Raw genomic sequence first — 22,500 nt, forward strand, 5'->3', positions numbered from 1 at the left:
AGCACACATTAACATTGTGTACATATGTGCAAACACACGCCAAAAGATGACCAACTAATTTCTTAAAACGCCAAAACTTTAGAATACACTCTCTCCTTTCCGCGCTCTTATGCCCTTTGTATTTTATAAGAAGCGGGTTTATCGCTTCATTCCGTGCTTCAATTAAAGACTGACACCCAACGAAGACTCTCACCTTAACAGCTTCTTCCAGACCGCAGATAATGCACTTCTGACTCTCCGGGATCCTGGAAGGGTTCCTGGGCAGGGAGGAGGTGGCCAAGCGCTGGCGTTCGTCGAGAGATGCCGGAGTCGGGGTCAGGGGTAGTTTGACCTTGGCAACGTGGTCGAAAAGCACGACGCCCACGGCACTTCCCACGGGGACGTCGTAAACCAGCAACTTGCGCACGGCTTTGCGCAGGAATTCCCAACGTTTCTGAGAGAGATAAAATGGGATTACAAAATATATTTTTACGCAGAACATAAGTGACGGTAAAAGATATTTCATGAATAAAACGAATTCATAATATTAATAATAATAATGCTAAGAAGAAGAAGAAAATTTCTTTCATTAGTTTCAGTAACTAACTCATGATTATATATATATATATATATAATATATATATATATATATATATATAATATATGATAAAAAGAACACACTAAAAACGCCAAAATATAGAATGTAAGTACTATATTTCAGAGACTGTTGTCTCTCTCTCTCTCTGAACTACAGTGCTTACTTTTAATATTTTGGCGTTTTTATGGGTTTATTTTATTCGATGAAATTCTGTTGTAACAGTACATTTTTAGCAGCTGCTCTCTCTCTCTCGTCTCTCTCTCTTTTTCGTCCTGATTCTCTCTCGTCTCTCTCTCTCTCTCATATATATATATATATATATATATATATAGTATATATATATATATGTATGAATTTTTGCAATGGGAGGAACATACACAATAGTACTAGATGGAATAGTTGCAATAGAATATTTTTACCAGTCATATGTATATAAATATAATATATATATATAATATATATATAGATATATATATGTATATATATATATATATATATATATATCTATATATATATAGTATATATATATAGATATATGTATATATATATATACATATATCTATATATATATATATATATATATATATATATATATATATATATGCGTGTGTGTGTGTGTGTGTGCATATATGTATTTTTGAAAAGGGAGAAACATACACACTAGTACTAGATGAAATAATACGTAACTACAAAACACACAAATTAACTGGGGAAATGATCCAACTATGACATAAATAAAACGATCTCCAGAATATGCTTCAAAAATAAATGTCTTTGTGTGAAGTCCTTCTGAGCAGATAAAAGAGGCACTGCATTATTCACAAGTTACTATTACTAGTGATTTTGAGGGTTTTGCCCAATGCTGAGAATTTTGAGCAAAAAATGAGAATTGTAATCGATGACATGATTTGTGGATGATGGTGAGCATTTTGGGTGACACTTTAAGAGAGACGGGGATTTTTGGGGGATCGTGGGACTTCATGGAGTCTTCGAGAGGCAATGTAACCTTTGCCCAGAAATGAAAATATGAGGCGATCATGGAAAACATGGACGTAAAGACAACTTTGGCTGACAGCAAGATTTTTGGACTATAATGCGATTTCTTGCACGATGACAATCAGGCTCAAAAGATAACCAAATTGTTCCAAAAGGTCCACAATAATATAAACGTTAAAATTTCGTGTAAAATTTTATAAAAACTTTAAAACAGCTTTCATCTTCAGTCATCGTTTGGTCTGAAGATGAACCCGGAGAAAGTTTTTATAACGTTTTACACGAAATTTTAACGTTTATATTATTGTGGACCTTTTGGAACATTATATGAATTCTCGTGATAGAGAGTTCCTCCCCCCCACCACCCCCAAATAAAAATTGGTGGAAGATACAATTTTGGGCGATAGAGCGAAATTTAGGTGATAATGTCATGGAAAGATTTACGTTAATGAGGAATTCAGTTGAGAAAGGCTACCATTACCATTTAGATATCTTTTAAAGATTACATTTCCAAAAATTACCCTCCGACTTCTGTAGTCATTCCAAAACACTGAATGAATCCTTTAGTCTACTGTAACTGTCCGGTAGGTGAATTCCAGGCAGCTGGGATTCTGAAATGCGGTGCTTCAACTTTTCTAGAATTCCGAGCAAATCAGTCATACATGAAAGCCAGAGAAACGCACAGGTGCAGCCTTACGCTCCTTATTTGACTATTTATGGCAGTTTCTTCGCGACAAGAAATGGTTCAAAATTAGCAACGACAAGGCAACTTCCAACCACGAAGTTTAAACACGACATAACATTCAAGGCAGAGCTAATAGACATTCCAGCAATTTCATCTTGCCCAGGTCTGAGGAATGATTGATTTATAGACTTTTGGCATAAATGCCAAGCACTGGGACATCTAAGGCCATTCAGCGCCGAAAAGGAGATTGACAGTGAAAAGGTTTGAAAGGTGTAACGGGAGGATAACCTCGCAGTTGCACTATGAATCAATTTTTACCAGAGGTAGGCCAGTAAGAGAGGAGAAAGAGATTATGAATGGAGGTACAGTAAAAGGGATGAAAGGGGGTTGCAGCTAGGGGCCGAAGGGACGCGGCAAAGAACCTTAAGTAATGCCTGCGTTGCACCGCATGAGGTGCACTGACGACGCTGCCCCCACTACGGGGATCTGAGGAAGTATATGGCACAAAACAATACTGCAATTCGGCCAAACGGAGAAGGTATAGTTTGAGAAGTCCCCAGCTCGGCAGTGGTGAGTATTAACAATTTAAAGAACCAGGTTCGAATCCTGGATGAACAGAGGCATTCATCAACTGCACTTTACATCGATGTAACTGTATTACTAAAGTAATATTTTTGGTTTCTGTGGGAAAAAGCCTCCATAATTAGCTATGTGTCATAAACTTCCCCCTATACATATATATATATATATATATATATATATATATATATATATATATATATATATATATATACATATATATATACTATATGTACATATAGAATGTGTATTTATGTTTGGTATTTACAAGTTCACTAAAAATTCGATTCCTTTGAAATGGACATTTTCTCCGTTTGTTAACTTCAAATATCTATACTAAGCCAATCTAAGATGAATATAGCTTTGAGTTTGCAACATAAATTTCAATTTAAAAAAGGCAACTAAATATAACTAAGATGGGTTTAAATAAACTGGGTAATTCCGTTGCATATACAAAATTCAGAAAAACAAAAAACAAATGAAAGACATACTCACAGAGGATATAGAAAGAACTGATACACCAATAATAGTTCAATCCAAACAAATGATCGTTTTAAATCTCAAGTAATAGGGATATACGAACTATCTCGTAAAGTACAACCAAATTGATATCTGAATAAGACTAAAATCAAACAAGCTTGTGCTGAAAGAATAATAACGCTAATTAACGAAATGAAGGAATTAATGTTTCAACTTCCAAAACACATGGAAAAGAAAAATGTACCCCTACACCTTTCGATGTAAGAAACTGTTTTCTGCCGGACGATGTGATATTTCGAGAAAAGAAAAGTCAGAATTTCTGGAAAAGGCCAAATAAAATGACTGACCAAAATGTAAACAGACAAAACCATCGCCTTCAAGACATTCACTGCTCGTACACAGCCTCGTAGCACAGCTCTCTCTCTCCTGGACTATCAAATTTGATCTTATGAGCACATCCGAAAGGGCAGCAAGCATTTTAGTCAAGTTCAAAAATTCTGAGACCGTTTCTACCCGTCTCTCTCTTTCCTGCTATAGAAAAATTCTACTGACTAAAACCTTGTAAATAACTTCTAGCCTCTCTCCTACATTCTGGGTTATTAGTGTCTTCACATCTGCCTTGGAGAGATCACTTCACTTCAATAACAATGTTTGCTTTGAAGTTTTATTATAAGGTCGAGATTTTTTTCTTAACTGCATCATACATACAACATAGATCTCCCAATCCATGTTTAAAATATGACTGCATAATGAGGAACATTAATATCAATGACTCTTCGCAAGATCAACGAATCTTTCTTCACAGGTCCGGGCAGGCCTCATAAGGCGACTATCCCAACTGCCATCTCTCTCTCTCTCTCTCTCTCTCTCTCTCTCTCTCTCTCTCTCTCTCTCTCTCTTGTTGGTGGCGCTTCAGGACATCTTTTACACTTCAAGGAATGTGTTATTAATTTTGCTTCTAGCCTTGCTTATTCTCCCAACTTCTGTTTTCCGAGGGTCCGACAAACAAACTTCTTTCATTCAAAATTAAGGCTAGATGCAACTAATTTCTTTGTCCAGATACTTACCGTTTGTTTTTCAGTATCTTTCAATACACGATGTAAATCCGAAATGAAACAAAACAAAGTATCATAACCCCGGAAAGTAAATGCATAACAAAACCCTGAATAACTGAGAAACAAACAACTCCACAAAACTGAAGTAAGAAAAATGCCCACAAAACAGAGCAACGTAAAGCAACAAAAGTGAGGTAACAAAATAAAAAAAAATAAATATATAAATAAAAAAGAAGAAATTGTTAACAAAAGCATCAGCGAAACGACCACGGGGAGATGTTTTAAAATAACTCCTTCCGCATTTAAATATGTGAAAGTGGAAGGGAGGTGTAAAAAGAAGGGAAGGGGAGGAGGCCGTCTTCCTCTTGAATGAGGGTCAGAACTGCTTCCTTCAAGAACTTCAGCGCTCCTGAATTATGAAAAATATCTTCGAAACTTTATCTTTCTTTTCTTTCGTTCCAGATCCTGGCTACATTCCAGAGAATAAACTGCATTAAAATGCCTTCGCATTTTTACCCTTCCCGGGAAATACAACAACCGTTTAGGATGCGAGAGTGAAGGCTATACACTCTGTCGGAGTCTGTCAGGTGATGACGAAAATATATATATATATATATATATATATATATATATATATATATATATATTATATATATATATATATATATATTATATATATATATACTATATTTATATTACTGAAATAATATGATACTCTGTGTTCGTGTCCTCGAGTATATGATGAAGAAAAAGTTGTGATTAAAAAACAAAGGCAAGTCGATGCTACACGAACATGTCCTCAGGCCTACGAGGCGAAAGGGGCTCGTGGCCCCCTAATGCAGTCATTACGGACATGTCCTTTTCCTTAGATATTTTTTCTCAACAGTATATTTTTCTACTTGGGGATAAAAAGTATATATACGTATATATATATATATATATATATATATATATATATATATATATATATATATATTATATAGATGTACATATACATTACACACACACACACACGCACACACACACACACACATATATATATACGTATATATATATATATATATATATATATATATATATATATATATAATAAGAGATAGATAGATCGATAAATAGGATTATACCAAATAGGTACAATTATGTAAATGGAGCGTTGCTGAAAATCAAGTTGATAAGGAAATAAATACATAGGGAAATGAAATAAAATCAATAATAAAATCACAAGGATAAAATCAGTGCCCAAGCATCCAAAAATGCAAGAAAATTGATCAAAACAGATCCGCTATCACAAGAAACAGACCGAGCTATTCCGTTTGTAACTTAGATTAAATGATTACAGCCGTTGCACTAATAGTTTCAATTGGTTTAATCAAAATACCTATACAAAGCCTTTAGCAATATACAAAATGACTCTACAAGGGACTAACATTTCATATCTTAAGCCAACTGTAAGGTATCCCAAATCTTGTTCTACTTGATCGCTTCTCGAAGGATTCTTACAATTATGCATCAGTCAACCTCTCTCTCTCTCTCTCTCTCTCTCTCTCTCTCTCTCTCTCTCTCTCTCTCCACAGATGCTCGAGGGGCAACCGGTTTGATTAATCCTTCGTACCATGAACTTTCGAATCTGTAATTTTCCATCTTCAGGGAAAATGTAAAATTTAAATGATGGCTTTTTCACTTATGCAAAAAAAAAAAAAAAAAAAAAAAAAAAAAAAAAAAAAAAAAAAAAAAAATCCAGTTTACGATCTTCCCACATCAATCATAGCATTGTCAAAATGCAGTTCATATAAGTTCATTTAACGCAAAGAATATATCTGAAGTCATAACAATTCGTACTTAGTTCGAACTGGCTGGGAATGATTATATACAGCATTTTAAGGACAAAATTACCGCATTCGTTCCAATGACAATTACACTTATAATATGGAACCGTTCACGTAAAACTGATTACCCATTATATTCTTAGAATAATCAATTCAATCTATGCCAATTAAACACCTACACAAAATACAGAATAAAATACAGAATATTTAACAATATTTAAAGCACTGATGTTTCAATGCAATCATTTACTGCCGGCTCAAGACTTACAGATCTAACGGAATTCTTTACAAATTACCCGAAGAACAAGAGAAGGTAACAAAGTGCGTTTGTCAAGAAGCATAAACAACTCCAAAGCAAGATTGAAATTATCAGATGGAAAAGTTAAACATAGTAATAAACCTCTAAAAGGCCCAATTTTATGAGCAAATTTTATAAACAAATATAAGAACTTCGATGCCAACTTTCATTACTAAAAAGAACCTCAAAACTCCTAAGAAATCATTTATGTATAAAAGAATCTGAGAAACTTCCGTAAACGTCAAGCTCAGAATTTATTAGCACTAGTAAGAAAAAGAATTCCCGAAGCGAAGCCGAAGCCAATCCGGAAGCCTTCGAACGTTTGTTTACATACGCCAGCAGAGTCAAGGAAAGTATCGATGACTTCTTGTTTCAAGAAGCCAAACTGGGTCTGCCTTGAGTTAATAGTTAATTACAACTTCTGAAAATTAATCAGCGCTTATTTCTAATACTCGCGGTGTAGGTCAAATATTTACGGCTTTGCGACAAAATTGAAGGCTTTATAGAAGAGAAAGAGACCATTCAAGATTTAGTTAATTTCGGAACCGCTGAGAAAAACAGGAGCTGTATTTAAAAGATAAATATTTATAACTTGGATACGTCGGATTAATCCTCGAACTCATGAAACAGTTGAGAGAATGACAGGAAGATGCAGAAGAAATGGTGACCACATTTAAACTAGAACTTTATGCAAGTCATAATTAATAATGTATACAATCTCCGAGAGATGTGAGCAACAACAACAAAGTTTACATATTCAGGAACTTTGGGAGAATGCGACAAATGTTGTCACTTTAAAAACATTTGATAGTAATTCTCTGGAACGGACACAAACGGCAATTTTGCTTTTCTTAAAGGTGAACACAAATTTATGATTACTACAACGGAAAGAGTCTTTCCTTTCGCATTCATTTTTCCTTTTGGAATGGGATTATAAGCTGGTTACCATCATACAAGCTCTAGTATAAACAAAAATCTCCCCTTCTCATTACCTCGCTCCCATGCCAGTCTACTAGGAACATCCTACATGTATATCTCTCTCCTCACCTGGAGATTCATGACGGTGGTGTCTTCCACAACCATGACATATCGAGTCGGAGCAGGACGGACGTACATGAAAGTGGGTGTGACGTCACGCGTAGGGTCTCCAGCTGGGTTGCTGTAAAACACGAAAAATCGATATGATAAACAGGGTCATAAAAAGAATGATTATGCGTTATATATACTATACATAAAACTATAAAAATATTCATGAGGTAACATGTAGAAGTCAAATTATAATTCATGAATGCCATGAATTATAATTCATCAAATACACTGATATTCACTTGAATAAAAGCCAAGTTGTCATCTGCTGCCTGCAAAAATGCAAAAATCATTCAAAATTTACATTCAACCTGTGACAAGTTTTATGATAAATCCTGCAAACCACTTCTAGAGAAAAATTTAAAGTAAAATAATTTTACGTTTCTGTATGATGCCCAAAACTGCCTTAAACATTATTTTGAAAATAAAAAGCAGATCTGGTGACTGAATCCAATTTATTTCAAGATTGATCTCACGTTACTGGTCTTGAAGTAATTCCCACCCAGTACTTTAAGTCTAATTTGCCTAAATATTTTCACACCCGTCTTATGACCGAAAACCCCATTTTCTACTATCTAAATCTATTACCTAAGTAATGAAGCAATTACTTCCACATGTGAATTGCGCGTGTAAGGGCTACTCGCGTTTATTTCACAGCCTCATTTTGTAAAAGAATTCGGAACCGCATTTAGACAGATCCCTTTCAAACTTCTTAAACGGTTTAGGATTCTTCAACTATATTTACTCCCCAGTTCCTATGATTATCTGTTCTCCACAAGGCAGTACTTTGGCTCCTATCCCCCCCCAACGACTCCAGCCTTTTTCCACCTTGGTGACTTTAGATGTTTCTACGAGGTCTGGTTCTAGGAGACTAGACAACAATTTACAGCTTCATTCAGCTTATACATAATTACACGTGAACCTTCAAGCATTCTCAATGTCTTGTTTGCATATTAACAGAGACATTCAAACTGGTTTTTCGTCATTTTACAGATATAGATATGTAATATAATTAAACCTATTCATATGGAACAAGCCCACAGGGCCACTGACTTGAAATTCAAGCTTCCAAAGAATATGATGTTAATTTTGGAGGTAGTAAGAGGAGGGAAAGGGAAAGACAGAAAAAAAGAGATACCACTTATTATAAAAAAAAACATGAATTAATTAACAAATAGATAAAAATGTTTTAAAATGCAGGGAGAAATACTATTTGGGTGTAATGCATGGCACCTTCGCTTGCACTTCTAAAGTTCCGATTGCAAGACTTCCTTTGGGAGGCTGTTCCCTGTTCCTCTGTCCAACGGTGTGAGGAATAAAGGATTCAGTTGTTCAGCGAATCTGGTTGATCTCGGCAAACAAAGGGGATCAGTGATCAATTGTGATTGTGAAAGATCTCTGTTGAAAAAGCGACAATGAAGACCATCCGTCAATGGTCCAATTCATAACTACCACTATTAAGAAAAAGAAACCAACCACTACGAACCACTCTATCTAAAAAGAGATAAATCTCTTGCAGAGGCAGACATCCACACAAGAGAACAGTATTCTATGAAAGGGAGTACAAAAGACCTAAAACGAGTTGCATGGATTTTAACAGTTATAAATATATGAGGCCCTACGAACAATACCTAACTTTCGTGAGGCATTCGCTGAAATTTCATTAGATGTTTCAAAAGAGATAGCTACGAGTCAAAAGTAATACCTAGAACAGTTAAAGCTTCAGACTCGTTCAGCAAAGTTCAATCTACCTGAAGGGGAGGATTGGGTGGGAAATCTGTACGAGGTCTGCTAACAAATAATTATCGTTTTACTGGAGTTCGGCCTCAAACCCACCGACTAAATCACTCCCTGATCATGTCTACACCCACAAGTGTTGCATCTTCAGCAATCATGTTTCCCAGGCCAATACTATGTCACTTATAGACAGAAAGCATTAACTTTCATACACGTACCATCACAGATAAATTTTGAATATCTGTGCATCCATAATCAAAGAGCTACAACATTTGCATAACCATAATAAGAGAAGAACTGTTTTGAACATCGGAACAACCAGACATAATTATTTGTATGCCATAAAAAAGGGCGTTTTTATGAACATTAAGGTTTCATCCATAAAGACGGTTTCATAATATCTGTATTACAACTTGATTTATACAATTGTATTGAGAAGCTTGCTTAAAAATATTGATTTTTACTTGAAATATACCTTTATATAGCGAATTTCACTTGACATTTCACTGTTCCTGAAATGGAAGACTACAAAAAGAAGGCAAAACCGTTTTATTTTCTCAGTGTAAGTTAACCGTAACTTCATTTTGTCCCACTATAAAATAAACAATCTTCGGAGTAAATGATCTCATTTCAAATTCAATCCACCGAAACAGAGCGCACGAAGAGAAACCTTAAAAGCCAAAACAATACGGCATCAGAACAAGGGATGACAACGCAAGTGAGAAGACAAACGCAAACATGTACAAGTTTTAGTGCAGGGGTGTCCCTGGGGGTTTCGGGGACCACGCCATAGCACCACCCTGCATCTCCCGACGGGAACTGCTACGGACCAAGGCGCCAAAGTTAACATAATTATTCAAGGAAAGGAAGAAAATGGGGACTCCGAGTTGCTTAATTATGGGACAACTCGGTCTGCGTATCCTACTCTTATGGGACAAAAAGGGATATAATTAAGTCTTCCAAAGCCTTAGCTACGGGATAAACAAGATTACGCAGCTGTAACTAACAGCCTAATGGTGTATGTTTCGATATGAGCCATGTTTGTAGTCTAATCAAATACTGTCTTAATTAGGATGTCAAGATTTTCAGTATTGTGATGGGTATAATTTTCACTTGTTTTTTTTTTCGATATATATTAAGGTTTCAGATAAAACTATTAATTATTAAATATTGAAAGGGGATTTGCAAGGGAGGACGAATCCTCCAAAATTTCTAATCTCAATTTTCTAATATTCCATTATAAATAATCTCCCGGTTACTCTGGCTGGTACCTGATAATGTAAAAGTCAAATACATTAACTCGAAATTATTAAAGTAGCACTCAAGTTGCAGGACGGGTCTTTCAAGGGTAAAAAAAAACTTTAGTAATATAGTGGCGCTTGGTCCAGTCAAAGTGTTTTTTTTTTTTTTTTTTTTTTTTTATTAATAGGAATTGATGCTGGGGTCCTTGAGAGGAGTATTATAGTGGAGATTGCCTTCATTATCAGTGGAAATATAAGCCTCAGTGACATACCAGAGTATCATGTTATTCACAAAATCCTCATTGACGAGGAGGATATGTTTGTGGAAGTAAATGTAATGTCGTAGGGCAATATTATCATCAGGTTATTTGCAGTCTTCATTCACTGAATAGAAGGTTCCATCAGGCGTAGTTGATTATTCATTTTAGAACCAGTGACAATACCGTATTTTTAAGGCAACTTTCCATTGAAATGTCACTAGCAACTAAATTAAATTTTTTCTGCTTCGTTTTGAAGTGTGACGTTGGTGATTTCTCTTATAATGTTTTTTTTGGGGGGAAGCTGGGGGTTGAGAATAACCCACGAATCATTTTGTTACGCTTTTATTAAATTCTGTAAACACAAACTACTCTCAGTAACTGTGTATTCCATCCCTATCTGTTTAGTAGAGTAAGAGAAGAAAAAAGATTAAGTAAAGAAAGTAAAATAACCGGAGAAGCCGAGTAGAAAAAAATAATGAATATATTTTAACCATTAATATTATGGTCAGATGCAGTGGAGTTGATGTCAATGGGACGAGAGTGGTTAAAGGCAATCTTAAAAAGTTCTAGAATCTTGTATTCTGGAAGGTAACTGCCACTATACTCTGTTTTTTTTTTTTTATCTGTCCATCCGCCTGTGGTGTTTTTGTATGGTAACACTGCGTCCCGGGCTTTAGATAGTTACATTCAGCTTACATTCAACGATTATAGTAATATCCTATTTCGAATATTAACGGTGTAATTCGCATACAGTAAATTATTAAAACACTTTTCAGTTACAAATGTACACCCAGATATCCTTTTATTTACCTAAAACTTTCAATTAGCGTAACTATCTAAAGCCCGGGACGCAGTGTTACCATACAAAAACACCACAGGCGGATGGACAGATAAAAAAAAACAAGAGTATAATCGACTGATTTCAACCGAGCCAAGGGTGAATGACAACATTAATAGGGAGGTGATGTATGGAGATCCTCGCATCACAGAGCCTGAAAAGGGCAAGACAGAAGTTTTCGTTCCCTAGAATTTTCTGAGATGATTCAGCTTCTTCACTTGACATTTTTTTTTCTATACCTCCTTCCGTCTTCTTTCCTTTTCCTGTCCTAATTATCCACGTAGGCCCCAACTTAGTACATCATTCTGTCCATCGGATGGGAACTCAGGTTAAAGATTTATATAAAACGACATAAAAATCGGGCTAAATAAATGGCCACAAACATAGTAACATCAAGATTTGAGAGCATTCTTTATACGCTGTATGTACATGTGAATTTCAGTTTGCATTAACATACACACAAACATATATATATATATATATATATATATATATATATATATATATAATATATATATATATATATATATATATATAATATATATATATAAATATATATATATATATATATATATGTATGTATATAGTATGAACAGCACGCGGGTTCCCTTCAAGAGAGTGGTGGCTCCAGAGAGCACTGACCTGAATCGGGTGCATATTTTACTGTTTAGGTCAATATACATCCAGAGATCTTTTCCTTCCCGAGGACTGAATACTGCTTTCACTGGTAACATGTCCAACCATTAACTAATCAAACATCGCATTTCCTTTATCCTTTGAATACTTACAGGCACCTTCTTCTTTCTACAATCACTCACATTACTAGGCCTTTCCAAGTAGCATGCAAGCAATCGGCTTTACTACATGGTTTTGTTTAATTTGACTACTGCGTCTGTCTGTCTGTCTGTTTGGGTCATAATTTGTAACTTAATTTCCAACATGTTACTTTCCTCCGATGGACTTGGAATTTTGCACAGTTACTCAATCCCGGTGACAATTCAATCTCACATAATCAGAAGGTCAGCGGTGACCTCTAGTAACCTCTCCCAATATCTCATGATATGTATTAAAATTTTCGGATTTCTCATAACTTATTTAACTCAGTAGAATAAGATAATAACTCTATGGATTTTTCAAACCTTCTTTGGCTCGACAGGATACCTCGTTCAATTTCGTTAGCTACAAGTTTAGATCGATTACAAATGTATCAGATGAAAAATAGAATTTTTTTTCAAAAAATACTTTTTATTAATACGCACAAAATAGTAAAAAAAATATTTTTTTTTATACACACCTGGATTATCTTACAACTACTCGTCTGCAAACGTAGAAGCGTGTGCGCCAAACAAGAAAGGAAATGCTACAAGAAATAAATAAAAAGTATATTACTTGACTTGTAGCATTTCCTTCCATATTTAGCACCAGCGCTTTTATTTTTGAAGAAATAATTAATTGTAAGAAAATCCTGGTGTCTCAAAAATCCATTTCTTTCTCGCTTATTCATTGTAATTTCAGTGCTCGTTGGGCCTCCTAAGACAAGACGCTCTCAAGTTCATACTGCAAATGCTCGTACACTATTTTCTAAATTTGGTCTTGACTCCATGGAGAGCTAAACTAAACCAGAGCATTAAAATAGTCCTTGGGAATTCCATTCGGTTACCTACTGAACTGTTTCCTCTTCTCTCTTTAACCTCACTGGTCTTATCTTGATTTCATTTTTACAAAACCCTCTTTCAGGAAGAACAGCTTTTCTTTCATAACATTATCATCGTCTCCAGTAATGCACAAGAAAGAGGTGGTGTCAAATATTTATTTGGCGCCCCTTCTCTCACTCTCGTGTGTGTGTAAGGTCGGTGGTGTTGTTGGTGTGTTGTTGTGTGTGTGTGTGTTGTGTACGCGCTCGTGAATAATCGTAGACGCATGTTTCATAAATCTTATTTGCGCCTTGCGTCGCATCGCTTTGCAATATTAGGTTGCCCCTTGGTAATTCCGCGAGTCCATTTTCGTTTATCAATTATTCACGGCGAGCGAAACTATGAAAATAAGGAGAAGAGAAACGAACTAAAAGAACGCGACAATATCACTAATGGACATTACCGGATTCCTTTATCATTTCACTCCCAACCTTTTCCTCGTACTCTCAAAAAAAAAAAAAAAAAAAAAAAAAAAATCAGAAATGTCAAAAACAAGTTTATCAATGAACGAAAAAAAAACTGTTTTCCCTTTGATGTTACCTAAGGTACAATAGATGAATCATTGCATGTATCTTCATAATGCATCAATGGAAGGTAAATAATCTATTAGGCACTCAGCGTTTTTTCCCTTTGTACCGAAACTCATACGCCATGGAATATTCATGTGTGATATTAAATCTGCCACAATGCCGATTACCTCTGCGGGACTGAAATGAGAACCGTGGCTGCCTTCGTAATTCTCACTCTCTCTGCATAACAGTAACTTCTCTTTAATGTGCTTGATACATATATATATATATATATATATATAATATATTATATATATATATATATATATATGTATATATATATATATATATATATATATATATATATATATATATATATATATATATGTATATATAATATATATATATATATATATATATATATATATATATATATATGTGTGTGTGTGTGTGTGTGTGTGTGTGGTGTGAGTGATTGTGTGTGTTAGCAATAACCTATTTCCAATGATACACTACCTCATCAGAGAACAACTAAGCAAACAGGACGTGACACGACCTCCAGCTTAAACTAGGAGCGCGTGCTAGAATCTACGGTCAAATACCACGTTGTTTCACCAACTAAAATTAAAATAAATATGTTAAATTTTATTAAAAATAATTGTTCTGTACTGTTCAACATGCACATTATTCATTTTTTACATTGTCCTTCAAATAAATAATCATAAACACCTCGTCCTAAAATTCCTGTATCTTTTAACTCTACGAGAAACACCTTTTTTCAGACCTTCTTAGGTTTCTGCATAGGCCTTTCCTAACCCCGAACAAGAAAAACAACATCAACAAGTAGTTTGTAGGCTTACTGCCCAAGTAAGAGAAAAATTATCTCCTACTTTCCCCAATCCAGGAAGATTTTTGGGGCAGAAATCTTCCATGAACCCTTACTGGAGTCTCCTGAGCGGTACCCTTACTGGAGTCTCCTGAGCGGAAGTCGATCTTCCACATACAGTAATATACCTTTCCCCTGTACTAAGAATAGAGTCTCGCACCCTAAGCATATTAAAGTAGCTGCTTCCTAATACTTCTGCCAACCCCCACCCAGGAATCAAGTTATGAACCCTCTTATCGATGTCGAGTTTGCTTTACTTCTATAAGGCCAAGCACCGCACATGCCTCAGCTCTATATTTTCGTCGGTGGTCATTTTTTACCACATATCTCTGTACCAACATTTCCAATCTTTCAGTTCTCCGTAATCTTCGTTTATCAAATAGAATATTCATAGCTCAATCCCATTTTGCTTTCAAGTAAGATTAAAAATCTACATTCCATTTCCAAGTGCTGTACAAGAATTCACTCTTACTTTTCAACTTTTGCCCCGTCAGTCAGTCTTCTTGGCCAAAGTTTTTGCAATGTTCTTGATACTTTTATTCCCACATACTTTAGTATTCACATCTTCTTCTGTACTGCCATTACTTCTATGTTTACTGGTAAATACTTTCATGGGAGTCTCTCACTTCGATTGTTTTCATAGTTTATAAGCTTTCCTATGCTACCGTACTTTTCAAGTTTTTTTTTGTTAGAAGAGGGTTTTCAATTTATACAACGAGTTTCTGGAACTTATCCCTGATACATCCAATCAACACTTGACCACCAACAAACCACAGCCTTCAATTATTCCCGCAAACTTGAACCTACACCTCTTTCCGTCCCTACCTTCTACCACTCCATCTAATTACGAGTATATATATACATGTGTACATACATTAACTTATATATATATATGTATATATATATTATACTATATATATATATACTATATTATAATATATTCTATATCTACATATATACATATATATATATATATATATATAATATATATATATATCTCTATATATAATATATATTAAATATGTTTATATATATATATTATATAGTATATATATATATATAATATATATATATTTTCTATAGATATATATATATAAGCAGATATATCTATATATATATATATATATATATATTATCTAGATATATATATATAATATAATTATATAATATATATAATAATATAATAAATATATCTAATAGATTATATATATAGAGAGAGATAATATCTATATATATATATATATATATATATATAGATATTTAATAGAATATATATATAGATATATATATATATATATATATATATATATATATATATATATATATTATATATCTATATGATATATATCTATATATATATATATCCTATATAATATATATATATATATATATATATATATATATATATATTAATGTTAATATATGCAAACATATAAAGCCGAATCGAATTTACAGGAGGCAAGCTTTTAGCGTCAAATCTGGCCTCTTAAAATCACAATAACTAATATACCGTTTCCCTGGATATTGTGCGTCTGACACTGAGTAGAATGGCAAAAAAATGAAAAGATCAAACAACACAACACATGATGTAGCAATTTTCTCGAAAATTCTCCGTTTCTACAGTCATCACTCTTCAGGCCTACAATGCCAATGGAGCCATGTCCCTAACCCCTTTCCTTTTCATTTCTCTTCCCTGTCTCCTTGATAGTCCTTATGCATTTGCTTAGGACATGACGAAACTTCGCCCCTTACGCAGATAGGTCTAGACATTAGAAAACTAGTCTCAACTAGGCCTAAGCTATTTAGCCGTAACCGTCTCGGTCTTCGTTTAGTACTAGTACGCTAATTCATTTTCTACAAAGCACCAGCAGAGCGTAAATGCAGTTCGTTAATTAGTACCGTTGAATATTACATCATTAAGCATTACGTGGAAGAGACAGGAATTTCTGAAAGAAGAAAACGTTCAAGTCATCTATCTGTTTTTGAGGAATGGAGCGCGATCTTCCTTCTGTCACTTGCGTTCTTCCAACTTTCCCCCCTGTCCTAATTCCATCATTATGCCCCGCCTGCCTTCATCAGATACATCAGATACAAGCATCAGGTTGATGGCATATCTTGCAAGTGAAATAAAAGTAGCAGGCTCGGATCTCTAGAATTTCCACAAAGTCAATAACTGTGGTGTCTTCCATCACTCACACGGAAAAAAACGGTTTATAATTCCTTACGAAAAGGTTGAAGATGCAAGCATTTACAGAATGCATCAGAATCCTCAGAATTGCTTTTAAAAAAGTCTAAAGGAAGATGGAGAGGGATCAACGTGCACGGCTAAATGTAATTCAGTTTCCAAAATTAAAATATATACAAAAAAATAATCCTTGCGTTTCATACATGAATCTATCAAACAGTATCTAATCAACCGACAAATGGACCAATCGAAGCAAAGAAAATTATAACCGTAAACACTATATTTGTTCATCTTGGCAGCAGTTTGATTTGGGGCAATTAACATTACTCTCCTGTGAATGAAAATCGGACCCATAAGAGCTAAAATCACTAACTTAATCATCTACATATAAAATCATTTACGCTTGCGAATTTTTTTTTTTTTCGCTTGACCAGTCCTCAGATCTTAGAATTTTGAAGAGAAATATCTCCTTACAGCGTCTCAGTGGCGTGATAGGTATGGTCTTGGCGTGCCACTTCGGTGGCAGCGAGTTCAATTCTCAGGCATTCCACTGAGGTGTGAGAGATGTGTATTTCTGGTGATAGAAGCTCACTCTCGACGTGGTTCGGATGTCACGTAAAGCCGTTGGTCCCGTTGCTGAATAACCACTGGTTCCATGCAGTGTAAAAACACCAAACAAACAAACAAATATCTCCTTAACACATTACCAATTTATTCTAACCGGTCAAGTTTAGCTTCAACGTTTTGCTTTCAAACAAGCACAAGATATCTCAAGCTTTCTCCAAATTCTTTAAGTTCCATGTTCTTTATCGCGAGTCATTCTGGCACTGAGTCAGCCTTCCTCTCCCGCATTAAACAGACTTCATGTTATAAATTCGCAACTCTTTTCACAACCGCCTGTTCCCTTTTTCTCTCATTCAGTTTTCATTTTTTTTTTTTTTAAGTAGACGTGCGAGAGACTCCTTTTCAGCTGATCTCACCAGGAGGCATTCCAACGTTACTGAAATTCGCCGAGGATCTTTCTTTTTCTTTGACGCTTTTCAAAATTCAGCTGGTGACCTTTCCTGGGAGTCACGCATTACTTTCCCAGGAGGGTTCTCCGTCCGTCTTTTGCTCCTTCTGCAACAGTCAGAAATACACTGAGAAGCTAACCAGTTTTAAGTGAATCTAAATACTTTTCAATCATCAATGCACCCCGGCAATTTCAGAGCATTTTGTGGGACACGGACAGTTTCGTCATTATCAGGTAAACTTGGGGTATTAGTTGCTGTTGACTATAAGTCACCATTAGGTGATATCTTTAAATCATTAAATATCTCAAACTGCATCCCAAGTATCTCTGGAATAATCAGTGGTTCCCAAACTGGGGGAAATGTGAAGCTACCAGAGGGGAAAGAATTACACTACCTACTAACTAAAAGAAATCTCAGATGGATTTTCTCATGTCTGAGAGAGAGAGAGAGAGAGAGAGAGAGAGAGAGAGAGAGAGAGAGAGAGTTGTTACTTACCGCTCTCTATCCACTTTACTCTGTAACATATATGTTTATCAGTAAATTTGTACATTTGAAAAATAAATTATTAAATAGTCACAGTGTGTTTTAACTACTCTTTCCCTCATACACATGAATGGGGAAATCTAGATGGTTGAATTGGGTGCAGCGGGAAATGACAGAAAAATGTTTGGGAACCAACATTCGTCTAAGTGGGTCAAGGCGCCGTTTTATCAAGGTGAAGGTGCCTCCAATTCGGTAGCCTAAGCCTGAGTATCAGCGAACAGAATCGCATTTAAAGTCAACTCAGACTTGGCATGGCAGTGTGGGTTCTCCAAGTGGCGAAAATATCTATTCTAAAGTAAGTTCCTCCCTTCCCAAAAGGCTGTGGTTTAAAGAACGTCCCCAAAACATCAAATTCAGTTTTTACAGGCTCGACACTATCGAGTGAATGGAAATCGCACTCAAGGTGGGTATGCACAGCAGAAGTAAAAATCCTGAATCTTGAAGGTGTCATTAGTCGGCCACGTCTGTTTCCCTTCCACTCTAGACCACTTCTCAACCTCCCCTTCCCTTTCTCCCAAATGCTCCCTAATCCAATGCACCGATGCTATGCTGGTCTAGCCATCCTTCCATTGTCAATTCATACCTTGAATATCTGATCACAAAATATGCAAATGTCAATTCAAAGTCCTCCAAAAATCGAGAAACTTTAATTTACAGATTAAACGGTTCCAAAGTCCCAAGAGAGACTTGAATTTCAGTCGCATTCTTTTCTGTAAATGATATAACGAAGTGAGAGAACAAATTAATCTGTCGGCACTTCGTAAATATCTTAGATAGACCATTTACTTTCTGTTTCTTTAAAACTAAGACAAAAGAATTCTCCAGTTTGTATGTTTTCAAGTTTGGGATTCTATCAATTTTCTTTGTTTAATACGGACCCATTTATTTCTTTTATTAAGAAAAGAAAATTAAGCCAAAAATAGAGCGCACAAGATGTTCATTATTCCTAAACCAATAAACCCTCATAATTCCACGACATATCATTTTAGCAGGGCATGTAGAGTTGCAAAATAAGGATGTCTTTTAAAATCAGTAACTCACTCTCATTTTTATCATCAATATCACTGCTAAGCAAACGATTCCTTGCACGGGCTCCACTCGACTCACATCGCTAATCTCCCGGTTTCTTTCCTGAGAACACGACCCGAGTTCTATTGTTCTCTGATAATGTTTTTTCACTAGTCCGTCCTTGAATGCGCTCCAGACTATTTGCTCCTTTTTTATCGTTCGTTTTCTTTTTTCCAACTCCGCGGGAGTTAACTAGATTTCTTCCATTTTATCCTGAGAGTAATTGTGAGCTTGAGTTTTACAAGGCAAGGTACAACCTTTGGGGAGAGGGAGAGAGGAGAGAGAGAGAGTTTACAAACAGTACGAATTCACTGGCATACGCTAGTGTTTTTTCGAGTTCGGTATCCTAGAATTGTGTGAAACCGAAGGGTACTTGCACACATTCAGGATTTGCAAGTCGGCGTAGCATAAATTAATATTTGAAAAAAAGAAAATATTAAAATCAATCCACAAAATGCATTCAATGATATGAAACACACAAGCGTTGTTGCTAACTCCAGCTGCTTTTAACTGTTTGTATATTCCAGGGAGCATTGCTTTTAAGATTACTTGGATAAGCTGTAAATTTGCAGTGCATATACAAGCACAGTTTAGAGAGATGATTACTGATTTATATTCTAAATATCCAGAATCACTCAAGCTCAAAAGGAAACGACCTGATTCCAAATTGCAGGAAAAAATATTTCTCAGAACTAACTCGCTGAGATTTTAATTTAACATCGATCTTCTCTCTTCGTCATTCCGTTCTCTGCTTCCTTCCCTGTGAACTGTGGCGTTTCCTGGGATGGGTTTTTCTTCCTTTCCATATTCAACCCAGACGGAAAACGACAATTGGAACTTGAAGCCCCAACATCAACTGCCTTTCCACTTTCCTCTACACATATCGATGCGAGATTCCTTTAATCTAGTCTGAATTCAATGGGTAATTTCTGACGAGCATTTCTAAAGGAGGGGCAAAACATAAAAGCGCTTAAGTTATAAACAAGAAAGGCACTTCTTTGTTTGCTGTTGAACTTTATTGAAAATTTTGCTTTTACCTTCTAAATTGAGGTTACGAAACAATGCGAATATGTTTTAAGGAAAACAGCAGCACTTTCAGCCGCTTGTGGAATTTTTCCAACATCTCTTTGGTTCCAAATTTAGCGACGACACTCCACCACGCCGCTCAATAACGTTTGGTAAAAAGTATTTCATCTCCAAAGCAACTTGGGACAGCGTCAATTGTGGTCCGACTCATGCTCAATGGGAATGATGCTTATCTGCTTCCCACAAGCATTACTTCAGAGGCCGCTTACAAGAACTACGGGGCTTGGCCACACGAACGCTTCAGACACTATTACGATGGCAATGTTCATACTTTTCAAGTGAGAATGTGGTGAATGTGAATTCAATAATTAATTATTGGAATAATTCTCTTTTCCTCTGAGGTCCTTTTCTCATGTATGGCAAAAAATATGCACTTGTACATCAATGAGTTAAGCGTTGCCTCAAACTGAATGAAGAAGTGTCAGCAATAATGCTCTTATAACAAACACGGTTATATTGAATTATAAACCTACCTTGCTTACTTTCACTTATAAACAATTCTCAACATCTAACGTCCTTGAGATATTTTGTCTTTTTCTCATTCAGATCACAAGTCTGATTTTGCGTGGTAATACCTTTTGGGAACTTTCTATTATATCATATTCAATTTTCGTCATCTTTTGGGAATCTTTTGCCGTTGAGATCGCTTCGGAATCTTACACAGTCTGACATAAGACTCTGTTGGTCAAACTCTGTGTTTATATCTTGACTCCTCTTCATGGCGAATTCATTTAGTTTTCATCTGGTTGTTTTCTACCTGCTGTAGTTGATGGAGCAATATCGGCTCCCTTCACCTTTTCTACTGGTGCTCCACCTGATTCTGATAAGCTCCATCCACTTTTCTCCTTCATTATCACCCACCTTCTCCAGGCTACTGTTTTCCCTATTTATACTATTATTGACCATTCAATCATCCAAATGTGTTATTTAACTACATCCAACCATCGTATGTTGTAACATTTCATCTCAAACCGCACTTTCTTCGTTAATCAACTCCGGCATCACACACACACAATTGAATGAGGACCCCATAAATCGACTATAAGTCGACGAAGTTCAGTGCCTAATATATCATCATTTTTACCTATTTCTCAAGAGTACTTCCTCTCCTACCGAGTCATTTTTATGATGTCTGCGGAAACTGTAGGTAAAAACTCGTATGACAATAATTCTGCACGTTGAGGTCATTGTAAATTTAACTTAAGAAAGATTGTACGATTAAACTTGCTTAGATGGAGCAAGTCTCTCTCTCTCTCTCTCTCTCTCTCTCTCTCTCTCTCTCTCACTTACAAGCTTTCTGTTTCTCGCATCTAGCATTCCTGATTGCTATTGCTCTCATATTTCTGACAGATTTGACCTTAACCCCCCAAAATTGCTCAAGACTGTTTTTCATTCATTAGTTATGCTCCTACCCCTACTATTAATTGCTTTTGGTCATTACCTTTTCTTATACGCAGGTACTACACTGCTCAAAAATTTAAAGGCGCATGGACTAAAACAGACTTCAAACAATTACATATTCATTCGAACAGGGTAGATGATATGACATAACCGGGACAGTTATTCAAGAGTGAAAAAATTAAGTTTTCTATGTTTCCTTCAACTAACATGTTAAAGAATTAATTTGCCCTACTAACTGAAAAAACTAAATGAATTTCCTTATGACATGAAAAATGTGGACTGCAAAAACTGGTAACATATTAAACAACTGAAATTTCAGTAGTGGGTGTTGCCTCCTGTTACACAGCCTAACCATGCTTCTGATTAGTCGACGAATCATGTCCTGGGGCGACCTTGTCCAAGAAGCCTAGTATACTTTCCTGTCTCTTGATACCCCAACAATACCCTGGCAGCAAAACTT

At 35.5% G+C, this 22,500-nt stretch overlaps 1 protein-coding gene across 1 annotated transcript in view; it reads right to left on the bottom strand.

The window, feature by feature from the left end:
• The window catches only part of LOC135219008 (calcium-activated chloride channel regulator 1-like), a 547,613-nt gene that overhangs the window by 244,077 nt on the left and 281,036 nt on the right, over positions 1 to 22,500 (bottom strand). The window contains exons 5-6 of the mRNA XM_064255443.1: positions 7,541 to 7,652; positions 194 to 433 (exon numbers count right to left, since the gene is read on the bottom strand). Of these exons, the coding sequence (XP_064111513.1) occupies positions 194 to 433; positions 7,541 to 7,652 (352 nt within the window). The remainder of the gene's footprint in view (positions 1 to 193; positions 434 to 7,540; positions 7,653 to 22,500) is intronic.

This window comes from Macrobrachium nipponense, chromosome 1, assembly GCF_015104395.2.
Source record: "Macrobrachium nipponense isolate FS-2020 chromosome 1, ASM1510439v2, whole genome shotgun sequence".
Taxonomy (NCBI): domain Eukaryota; kingdom Metazoa; phylum Arthropoda; class Malacostraca; order Decapoda; family Palaemonidae; genus Macrobrachium; species Macrobrachium nipponense.